General features: G+C 38.6%; 1 protein-coding gene across 1 annotated transcript in view; it reads left to right on the top strand.

Annotated features, from left to right (window-relative positions):
• Positions 1 to 11270, top strand: part of DLD (dihydrolipoamide dehydrogenase) — a gene marked incomplete at its 5' end in the record, with an annotated part of 13993 nt that extends 2723 nt beyond the window's left edge. The window contains 12 exon segments of the mRNA XM_009878711.1: positions 2271 to 2339; positions 4071 to 4140; positions 4463 to 4563; positions 4904 to 5047; positions 5211 to 5312; positions 6394 to 6584; positions 7969 to 8139; positions 8545 to 8656; positions 8659 to 8754; positions 9142 to 9279; positions 10720 to 10809; positions 10923 to 11270. Coding sequence (XP_009877013.1) covers positions 2271 to 2339; positions 4071 to 4140; positions 4463 to 4563; positions 4904 to 5047; positions 5211 to 5312; positions 6394 to 6584; positions 7969 to 8139; positions 8545 to 8656; positions 8659 to 8754; positions 9142 to 9279; positions 10720 to 10809; positions 10923 to 10988 — 1350 coding nt within the window.
• Between the last annotated feature and the right edge of the window lie 674 nt (positions 11271 to 11944).

The raw sequence follows: 11944 nt of genomic DNA, 5'->3' as shown, positions 1-11944 counted from the left end.
CTGGCTGCGATGTCCCAGTGCAGCTGGACTTTGTGACAAAGATGAGTTGATTAGATGACCTGGTAAGGACAGGAGTTCCCGTTGATGCACAGAGGTCCAGTGAAGCCTTGGAACAGGGGTGTGGATGGTGTTTAGTCTTCATCCTTGGGTATTTTCAGAACAACCTGTAGGAGGCCCTGAGCCACCTGATACATCTTTGGCGCTGACTGTTTGGAGCAGAAGGGTTGGCTGGATGGCCTCCACAGCCTAAACTGTTCTGTAATTCTGAGTGTTGTTACTCATTGGTCGTTGCTCACACAGCTGGGTGTCAGTGAGGCCACTTTAGGTATCTTTCAGCCTTGTGATGTGTAACTGTACCAAAATATAAGCATTTGAGATTCCATTGAGAAGTTTTATATCTGCCAGTGACCTAGTGCAGATGTTTGAGTTGTCTTTATCCCCATTTGTGATTTCTTTTTTTTTGGTCCTAATAAATACTCTTGCTTTTAGATGTATGTTGTCACTGAGCTATTATACCTGAGAAAAAAGGTTCTCAGTGCTACAGGTTTTAATTGAGATTGAGGCCTTCTGCCATGTAAGTTCTTGTTTTGTTTATTCTAAAGCTATTTTTTGTGGCTGTATGCCTGTTTTTCTTGCAGCAGTGCTCTCCTCAGGTCTTTCATATCTGTAGTTAACAATAGAATAGCATAGACAGGAAGGTTAAAGTGCCCTGGATTTTGTTTTTCATGACAGCAAAAAATAATCTTGTTACACTGCTTTACAGCAAGCTGGAGCAGACAAAATGCTTGGACGTGTTGCATCTGTCACCTGTAACACTGAATAAACTTGAAAAATGTTTATGCTGTCTTTGAGGAATGTAAGGAGATGTTTCTGTGAGCTTGCCAGAAAGATAGATTCTGTAGTTACACCATCCGTGGAAGAACCTGAGTGTGCTCTACTGATGTACTGAACTTTAACCTCCAATTTTAGCGCTACATCCGCTAGCACAAGCGTTAAGTCCTTGTGTCACTACCACAGAATCCCATGTTACTGCCCAGTATTTTCTGGCCATTGGCTTTTCAGTGACTTTTCTTGGCCTCGTGGGGAAAGTTGGTGTAAAGTGGAAGAGGCAGAACCTCCTTAGCGGGTAAATTAGAAACAGTCTGGTGCTGGTCGATCCATGGTGCAGCTTTTAAAGCCCTTGGATCATTTTTTATTGCATTCTTGTGCTTAAAACAGAGGAAAGGTAGAGAAAGGATCACAGTGCGTTTCTGTGATTAGATACGGTGAATCCTGCTCCTCATGTTACCATCACCTCTGCTTTACCACAAAACCAGCAGTTTGAGGAAATGATGGAAGGCTTTCACCCGGGTCATCACTTCTCAGCAGGTTGGAGCTCTCAGAGTATTAACAAGGAACTGTTATTTTAACATGCGTGTGCCTTGCAAAGAAGCAGATGCCAATTCTTTGGCTTCTATAAAACAGGTTTATGGCAGTCTCTTCTACTCCCAAGTGATCTTGAAGTTTTGTCAGTTGTTTATTTTTCCTTTGCATGCTTTGATGTTGGCAAGTTGACAAGAAGGAGATGAAATATTTTCCATCCCCGTTGGTATTGACCTTGTTTTTGCTTGGCCCTGCTTTACTTGATTTTTACTTTTTCTTTCTTTATAGGTATTGGCACAACTTGATAGCAAAGGGCCTTACAGGGTAGCGTGTTTAGAAAGGGAAACATTTTTTGTGGTGTGTGGGGTTTGTTCTGTTTTTCTTTAAAGAAAAGCTTACTTGATGTAGTTTTATCTTGAGCTGGTTCATTTGTCTGTTGTTTGCTTGTGATTGCTTGTTTTTAGCAATCCTCTGCATGATTTACATTTTTTTGTTTGTTTTTTTACAGGGTTTGGTTTTGGTTTTAATTTTAATTGTAAGGGGGGCATCTTTCACAGAAGTGAGTTGTACTTAATTGAGGCAACTTTCGTCAGTGTTTGAAGTAGAAGAACAGCACTTAAACTTGTGTCAAAGTATAAATGGTGCAGTGTGGAGTGCGGCTCTCTTCTGGTGAAGGATTTTGTTGAAAAGAGCCATTTTGTGCTTTTTAAGTTAAGGAAAAATGAAGGAGGGAAATCTGAGCCACAGAATAGATCTAGGAATGAAATTGATAAAACACTTGTAGAGGAAGAGTTACTGGATAAATGCCTGGTCTTTGTCATCAATTCTAATCTGTGAAATATCCTGTAAGAAAATGGTAGCATAGTATTCTTAAAAACTGGGTTTTTTCCTTTTTTCTTTTCCCTCAGACTGTCTGTGTAGAAAAAAATGAAACATTAGGTGGAACCTGTTTGAATGTTGGATGTATTCCATCCAAGGTAAGTGTAATTTGTCATAACTTCATTAAAAACAACAGATATTATATGCATCACTTGAGATACTCCTCGTTAATCTTTTTCCAAGATTTTTACTTTTAAAAAAAAAATGGAATTATCATCCAAATGAACTGAGGATACAAATAAATCTACGTAACACAAAGGGTTAAAATTTTATTTGCTCAGTAGAAATGTTTTGTTTACACCTCTGTGATTTCCCAGTTGAGAAAGGAGAAGAGGATGAAAACCAGAGGTACATCGAGATCTTTTTCTGAGCTGTTGCGTCCATGTGTAACCAGTAATGAGGGCTGTTTCAGATGGTTGTGCCTCTTGTGCTGTGTGAATTTCTTCATCACCTCTTACCAGTTTGTTCAAAAAAGCCTGTAGTTTTGTCCAAGATTATGTTCTTACATTAGAGTGCTGAACTGTGTCACTAGAGGTAGAGAAAATAAATCTAAATATTTCTGAAAGTTTGGAACTCTGTTGTGATATATTTAACTAACTTCTTGAGTATTCTTGTGATATTTTTTCTTTTTTTTTAATCCTTTGAAGTTCTCATGAAAATACTTCTGAAGCCGTGGCTAAACGTAGATGCTATCCAGAATTTTTCTGAATAGTAATAAACTTAATATGTGGCCATGTAGGCTGCATACACTGAGGCAATAACGAATTATTCAGTTATTCCTTTCCTAAAAGCTACCCAAAATAATCTATAGGGCATGGATTTTTATTTCTGCTTTCTAATTGCTGAAGTCATAGAGGTGGTTGTGTCTTTAATGTTGGATGTTACCGATTCAAGGTTGTGACAGTTGTGTGAAACAGGCAAATGAATTTTAGAGAGTTGATAAGACTTTTATAGAAATGGAGTTGTCTTACTCTGAGAGGATTAGTTTTACTCGTGTGTGTGTATATAAGGCAGGTATCTCAAAATGTGCTTTGAATCTTTGACTATGCCTGCTTTAGGTTTCAGTCTGCGGGGACTTCACCTGTTGTCCTTGCATTAGTGTTGGGGATGGCTGTAGCAAAAGACATCATTTTACTTACTAAGATCCCTCCCTAATTATATCGCTATTCCTAACAAAAATACAGTCAGAGGGGTTCTGCATTTCAGCAGCTGATTTATAGACATTCTAGGAAAGCTGTTCTAATTTTATCTTTGAGTTCTGAATGTCTGGTGACCTGAGCTAGCTCTAAGCCATCTAGCTTCAGGTCAACTTGCTAAGTGGTTGTAATAACTTGACCACAACTCCTCAACTTCAAAATTTTAGCTTGCCTATGTCTACATGGGATTTCAGTGTAGATTTTCTTCATCCAATTTTTGTCTGTTCTCTTTTTGTTGACATATAATTGCTTGTTTGAGGTAATAAGGAAATTGCCCAGTGAGTCAGTCAGAATCATCTTTCCTCTACTTGGAAGTATTTTCCTATTTTTTTTCTAAATCCCCTTGGAGTAATTTCCAATGTCTGTGGTGAAATGAGCAAAAAGGATGGGCGTGGATTTAACTATTTTCTATTTCTGTGTTAAATATGTGTCTTTTTAAAACACTTCAGTAAGAACTACAGTGAATAACTTCTGTTTGAAATACACTTTTTAAAATACGTACGTGTCAGACTTTTCCTTAATAGTAAGAATGTTTTGCAAATAACATCAGATTACTTTCTTCAACTGATAATGTAATGAATAATTAATTCAATCATGAGTGTATGTCCCAAGTGACATTTGTCTGTGTTGTAGGCCTTGCTGAACAACTCGCATCTGTATCACTTGGCTCATGGGAAAGATTTTGCTAATAGAGGAATCGAAAGTGAGTATGAAGAGCGACTGGGCGGTGCCTCTTAATGTAAATGGTTTCCATCAACAAGTAAATTTAATCATTCAAATCCAACTACTAGAGTTTGCTGGTCAGAAAAACTTCTTAGACTTATAAACAATATCCTTTGTCTGTCAGCTGGAGCGTTTAAGGCCATGTGTCTGCTCCCTGAATCATGGATAGCTAAGTTATATTTGAAAAGTGCAATAGTCCCCTTTAGCATTTAGTGTGTCAGAGCTTTGTGGTTAGGTTAGCTCCTTTAAATGAAAATGCTGCAGTGCTTGATAGAAGGTTTGTTTGGTTTTTTTAACCTTAGTTACAGGAATCCGTTTGAATCTAGAGAAGATGATGGAGCAGAAGCGTGGTGCAGTGAAGGCTTTAACAGGTGGAATTGCTCATTTGTTTAAACAGAACAAGGTTAGTGTGTACTGAGGTATAGCCATGATTTTTTTTTCTGATCTGAACTTTGATTTTTGCATTTTTGTATTCTTGTCACATAAGTTAATTCAAGTGACTGACTTGGCAAGGGCAGAATTTGAATGCTTCCCTTCTAGGAAGTTTTTAAATGAACGGTTCCTTCATTCTTAATCTACTTAAAAGACGTAACAGAACAATTATGTTGTGATTTGTACCAGAGAGTGATGCAAAGGTATTTGTTAGCAGCTTCTATAAAGCATTAGTGCGATTCAGATTGAATGTAGCATAACTTACATAAAAGTAATTCGAATCTGAATTTACTGTGTTCTGATTACTAAAGGTTGTGCACGTGTCTGGTTTTGGAAAAATAACGGGCAAAACTCAAGTCACTGCAACCAAAGAAGATGGCAGCACACAAGTTATCAACACAAAGAACATACTTATAGCCACAGGCTCAGAAGTTGCTCCCTTCCCTGGAATTACTGTGCGTATTTGAAATCCCAGTGGTACTTTTTTCAGTATATTGTATCCACGTAATTTAACGTGCAATAATTTTTTGCATCTCATTGTGCTTCACCTGCTGTGTGTTTTACATACAACGTGTGAAAGAGATTGTAAACTTCTTTTGGGGATTTCTCTGCCATTAGATTGATGAAGACAGTATCGTGTCGTCCACTGGGGCGCTGTCACTGAAAAAAGTTCCTGAAAAGATGGTTGTTATTGGCGCAGGAGTCATTGGTGTGGAACTGGTGAGAGGATATTTAAGCCACTTGTTCTTTGTAAAGGAACAGATGTTATTTTTTCTCTTATATTTGACTGTGTTGCTGTGATTTCCTTAGACTTTGTAGCCCGTTAGCTCCCTTTCCTACCAGAAAAGCTGGGATGAGTGTAGGATCACTACCCTTGCAGCTGGTTAGCCAAGCAGAGAAATGGGAGAGGAACTTGCAGGGCCTCATACAGAGGGGTAGGGCGGTGGGGGGAAATAACTTTCGCTGAGGTTTCTCCCTGCTCTGTGTATAGATGAGAGAACTTCCTTTTATTTTAAGGGAAGTTGATTTTAAGCCAGAATAAATTCTTGCTTGTAGCAGTTAATCCCAAGAAATTTTTAAGCAGTGTGATTGTATGTCTTCTATCTAACAACCAAAGGAGCAAAGACTTTGTAGCTCATCTTGCTCTGAGTCCTTTTGCCTCGTTCAAAAAGAATCTCTATCTGTTGGTCTTGCAACTTCTTGAAAATCTGCACGTGTGCTTTGTGGTTGCTTTGCCCGCTAACCATTAAGCAGGGAGAGTAAGCGAAGTGAAATACTGTGCTTGGTGGGTGTGGGTAACTGCAGGTAAATATGGATTTTGTTGGTGCTGTTTATGATCGGTTATAAATACATACAGTAACAGCAGTGGTGCCATTTTATTGCATAAAATTTCCTGAATGTGATATAGTTTTGATTAAATAAATAGTAGTATTAGAATACCACAAGTGATTTCCTTTGGGTTTTCTGAGCTAAATTCTGGTGAATTTTTCTATACCTGTTACATGAAACATACCTAATTTATACTTAATTATTTTGTTAGTTATTTCTTTAAAAGCTTAATTCTTTAAATTCTATCATTGAGACTTAAGGTACGAAACAAGCGCTGATAAATCCTTTTTTTGTGGGAGGGCTGGAGAAAGCTCAACTTGCTTTCTTTTATACTGTAACATTTGTAAAAACTGATCAGTTTACTGTTATGTGTGTCCTCTTCTTTTGAAAAATTTCCACTGGTAAATACTAGAGTCATTAAATCTGAAGTTTGCTTTTCAAAAACTGTTCACCTCTGTTGTTGTGACCGCAGGGTTCAGTTTGGCAGCGCCTTGGTGCAGATGTGACAGCTGTTGAGTTCATGGGTCACGTTGGTGGAATGGGAATTGACATGGAGATCTCTAAAAACTTCCAACGCATTCTTCAGAAACAGGGATTTAAATTTAAACTGAACACCAAAGTTACTGGTGCTACCAAGAAACCGGACGGAAAAATTGATGTAGCGTAAGTGTTTAACATAAAACTGAAGGAATGCTATTTATATTCTTCTTCCCAATCCATCAAACCTATTGAAAAATACAGTCTGATACTATTATTTTAAACAGGAAAAAGTGGAGTTAGGATGAAATTTAATTTATTAATGAAATTTTATTTTTATCTTGTATTGTAACTTACAGAGCTCATAATTTTGGATTTATTCCTAGATTGCTTATACAGGAGAGGTTCCATTGACTGGAGTCGAAGGCATGCTGGTATAAAACCAGTGTTATGATGAGATCAGTAATAGAACTTTAAATCATTCTCTTCACGCAACATCTTTGCTTCTACTATAATAAACATAAATATCATGATTGTAATTTTCAAGCCATTAATTCTTGTCTGCTTACTAGAAGGGTTATTTTGTCCGTACCTCCTCTTGTCTCAGTATGAGTGTGGGAGAGATTTTATTAGTTTTTGAGCAGAAATAAATTAAGTTACCCTAGAGCGTCTTTTAATGGATACACTCAAGCACTTTGATGATAGATGCACTGCTAATACAGAAACATATAAAGCAAATTTGCCTTGTAAAAGTCCATACATACACACCACTTTTGTTGTTTTGTTTTTTCTTGGTAATGTATGCTCTGTGCAGAAACTATAATTTTGAGTTTGAAGAAAATGCTTAATGTTACTTCCCAAAAATAAAAAATGGCATCTTAATATTTTGTCTTGTATGTGCTGTATCGCTGTACCTCAGGGTAGTCTGTCCTCCACCATTGTGAAGGTGTTAGATTTAGGCTTCAGCATGTACCCCACTGGGGCTGATGGATCTCATGTAGTCTCCTTCTCCACTTGGAGTTTCATTTTGGTTCAGGTGTGCGTTTCCACACCTACTGGTCCTACTGACCCCTCACCGTGCTTTGGTTCTTGCACTCTTGGAGCACGTGAGCTGAATTTGTTATGGGTACGATGAAACGCAGAGATGCGCTTGAGGGATGGGCCTGATGCAGGGCAGCTGCTAACAGCTGGTTGGTTCTTGAGCCAGAAGAAAGCTTGCTCAGAATACAGGGACCTGCTCCATCCCCAAACATGTAGAGTTTGAATGTCGAGTACCCGGCACCAATTAATTTGCTGTACAAAGCAGGTTTGATCCTGTCGTTATGGTGGATGTACCCTCAGTTTCTGTATCTAAGAGTTGTTAGCAAATGGAGTTAAGAGTTACTATCCCTTCCTCCCTCTTCTACTCCTCAACTGTTGCAAGGAAGCAGCGTGAGGCGCGCTGCATGCAAATGCTTTGGGTGCCAGATCCAACCAGCAGGCCACTGTCTGGATTGTGGTAGTTACTACTGCGAGAAATACATGGCTGTAAGTTCACAGCTTTGCATTTTTGTTGATTCTTTTTCTGTAGTCTTGAAGCTGCTGCTGGTGGCAAGGCAGAAGTAATAACTTGTGATGTGCTCCTAGTTTGCATCGGCAGACGTCCTTTTACCAAAAATCTAGGTCTTGAGGAGATTGGAATTGAGCTTGATAAGAGGGGAAGAATCCCAGTCAATAACAGATTCCAAACCAAAATTCCAAAGTGAGTACAACAATTTTATTTTATTTAAGCAGAACCCTTGTTTAAAAAAGTTTAACCTACTAAAGCACTTTTTTTTTTTTTAAATCACACAGAATATAGGTTTCTTTTCTGAAAGTAAAACTCGGGATTTCTGTTTATTTAAGGGACTAAAGATTTCTAGTCAACCTTTGAGGTTTTTGTAATTTAAGTTGTTCTGTGTGTTTCTTGTCACTAGTCCTTCTTGAAGTGTGCTCATTCTGTGGAAACAACTCTTTTCTACTTGTTCTTTGTTCTGAAATTGAGTATTTTAATCTGATTTGCTTTGAGTTTTCAGTAACCTGTTTCAAACTGACTCTTATATAAGGTAGCCTAGGTGTGCTAGGATGTCTTTCAACTGTGTCTCATTCTGTTTCGTTGGTCTGATAGCATCTATGCTATTGGTGATGTAGTTGCTGGACCTATGCTGGCCCACAAAGCTGAGGATGAAGGCATCATCTGTGTCGAAGGCATGGCTGGGGGGGCGGGTCACATCGACTACAAGCGGTTCACATCGACTACAACTGCGTGCCCTCGGTGATATACACACACCCCGAAGTGGCCTGGGTTGGTAAATCCGAAGAACAGCTGAAAGAAGAGGTACTGCTTGTTTTCTTCTTGGGCAAAGCTGGTTTTCCACCCTGGGCGTGGTTTAATTGTCTGACGGTTCATCTAGCAGCTTCTTCCGAGATTTCTGCATCTGAATTTATCGTTTAGGGTGTATGATTGAATGATTCCCTCCTGCATACCACTCTCCCAAGGATCACAGTTCTATTTAATGACCTCTATTCTGTGAAGTCAATATTGTTGATTTGCTAACTAATCTTTTTTGAGTACCCCCTTTGGTGGTCGTGCTTATGCGCTCCTCTGCATGTCCTACATGTCTTTTATTTCTATGTTGCTTCTGTGCTTGTGTTCACCAACTTGTCTGTGTGGTTACGTTAGTCTTGTGGGTTGTTGATTCAGTAACACATATCTGGTTTATAGGGTGTAGAATACAAAGTTGGGAAATTTCCATTTGCTGCGAACAGTAGAGCAAAGACAAATGCTGACACCGATGGCATGGTGAAGATACTGAGCCAGAAATCAACAGACAGGATGTTGGGCGCACATATTTTAGGCTCAGTAAGTACTGAAAATTGTGCTGCTGTCGTGGCTTTGTAAGGGTCTTTTATTTAGTGTTGCACAGTTGCAAAGTAGTTGTGAAGTTAGGAGATGGGCTACTTACAAAAATATGGATGACTTTTTTTATTTTCATTTTTATTTACTGTTCTGCAACCCTGCAGTCCTTCCCACTTCTGTTGCTTTGGTGTTAGACTCAGCATTTCTTTTTTTTTTCCCCCCTAGAATTGGTAGGGTTAATTTGTTTCTCTGAGTGGATTTTTTTTGTTTTATTATTAATACTTTTATTTTAATGAATACTGCCAACTATTCAAGAGAACAGCAGAAATCATTGACAGAAGTTCTGAAAGTTCAAGGAGCTGAACAGGCTGCAGCTTTTTCATGGGTGGTGTCCCCGTCCCCACCCGAACTTCAGACTGGTAACCCTATGCTGCAGTCACCAAATCTGGCATCTGTAACTTACAGAACTTTGATTGAAAGCTCTTCGTAAAGATGAGAAATCAGAAACTACTGTTTGGGAAAAGTATAATTTTCTGCTGTCCCACTTATTCCCAAGTTAGACCCTAATCTCCCTCTGTTTTGTTTCTTAGCTTTAATTTTATTTTTTAAAAATTTTTTTCCCCCCTAAAGATGTATGCAGAAATACTTTCTTTCATCCTTGTACAGAGCTTTCTTTAAGAGAAACACTAAAACTGCTCTGCATTTTTCTGGAAAGAAAATTTTATTCCTACAAATGGATGTACTGTCAACACTAGTGGATAGCGTTTCTGAATCTGATTCTCATAATTTCTGATAGGAGTACAAAATAAGACTTTATGCTAGTTATTTTATCTCACAATGCCAGTCGCTTAAAAATCAGTGTGCTTTTAAAGGAGGCACAACTTGGGTTTATTGGTGCGAAGCAGACTAATCTTCTCCCCTGAGAAAGAACTGGGGGAGAAGCTAATGGTTGTGATCTGGATGCTAAAAATGAGACGGGAGATTTCAGTTTTTGACTCCTCAAAGCAATGTTCCCTGAGTAAACACACATAAATACAACAAATAAAAACGAGGGTGTGGATGTAGTAACGTACCTTTGTTTATCTGGTTATCTGTTTAACATTCCAGGAGGGCACTGCAGTTCCGAGGAGGTTTCAGCAGTGATAGTTTACGCTGTAGTTTTGAGAATGAGGCTGTTATCTGACCAGTACCTTGTAGTGGAAGAATGCCCAGATTTTACACAACTCTCAGTGATGAGGGAAGAAATACTTTTATTAAGAATTATGTTTTAGCACAATCACCAAATAGATGAGGTAGTTAGATTAGAACACAGCTGAAGTGCTAGTTTTATTTTAACATTTTAATTTTCTTTTTAGCAAAAGGTGCTTATTTACAAGCTGTTCCAGGAGAACCTGGACAACTGCCTAAAGATTTGTGCTAATTACAACTACCGTTAAATTACAGGGTGCGGGTGAAATGGTTAATGAAGCTGCCCTTGCTATGGAATACGGAGCGTCCTGTGAAGATGTAGCCAGAGTTTGCCATGCCCATCCAGTAAGTTTTGGGTTTTTTCTAAATGGAGTGTTGAACACCAGGGTTACACAAAACATGCTCTAATTACATGTAACTATTAGTGACTTGTGCCTTTTTGTGTTTTCGCTCCACAGACAGTGTCAGAAGCCTTCCGGGAAGCAAACCTAGCAGCATCTTTTGGCAAAGCTATCAACTTCTGAAAAGAAAGAACAGATCTTTGTATGTGTGTAGTATGTCTCTGAAAAAAGGACGGTCGGCCCTTACGGAAGCTGTATCTGAGGATTTTAGAACTGAATTAAGGGAATCTCTTCATTTCAAACATCAAATATTTAAACAAGTAGAGTTTGGAACAAGTGGATTTATTCAATCTCTGTAAATTAAATACTTAAAATTACATGTCTATTTACGTGATGAATGTTGCAGAAAACCAGCCTGACAGAACTCTTTGTCTTTTTCAAAACCAGACCTCTGGCTGCTGCATGGGATTACTGAGTGTGCTGGTCAAAAGTTCAGCACGTGTCCAGCACACCTGGTGTTTTCTTACCTAAAGTAGTGATAGACTAAACCAGCTGAATGCTGGCACTTACAACGCCACTGGCACTTAAGAATGCCACTGTCACTTCCGCACAAGAATGTGTTTCCTTCTGAAAGGATTAACGTTAGTGTTTAACGTACTTCTTGCATACAAATACCAAAACTTGTTTCGACCTAGTAGTGTTAGGATGTTGGGAGGAGGGGCTCGCATCGATCAATTAAAACTATATTGACTTTTTAAAGAGAAAATTGCTCTGTGTGTGTGTGTTTCTCCACATCATGTTTTCATATTGAAAACTCATTGGGAAAAATTGAGCACTGGTGGGGAAGCGAAAGATTAAAGATAATAATGTACTTCTACTTAAGCTTTTTTTGTTTTTAAAGCTTCCATTGTTCAACTCTCTTAAATTTGAATGGCTGAAACCAGGTACAGAAGCAGTGCTTGCTGTGAAGTGCTATGACATGAGGGTTATTCTGCACCTCCCACACGTAAGGGCTGCAGTGTCAGCCGTCCACATGATTAAGACATGCTTTCTTCTCCTTTTCTGTTTTCTATTTTGTGCTCTCTGTCTCTTCTGTAGCAAGAGAGCTTAATAAATATTTAACATGGCTGGAGGGTCTT

This window comes from Apaloderma vittatum, unplaced genomic scaffold (genome assembly GCF_000703405.1).
Source record: "Apaloderma vittatum isolate BGI_N311 unplaced genomic scaffold, ASM70340v1 scaffold33591, whole genome shotgun sequence".
NCBI lineage: Eukaryota > Metazoa > Chordata > Aves > Trogoniformes > Trogonidae > Apaloderma > Apaloderma vittatum.
The sequence above is the reverse complement of the archived record's forward strand: the minus strand, read 5'-3'. Positions and strand labels throughout refer to the sequence as shown.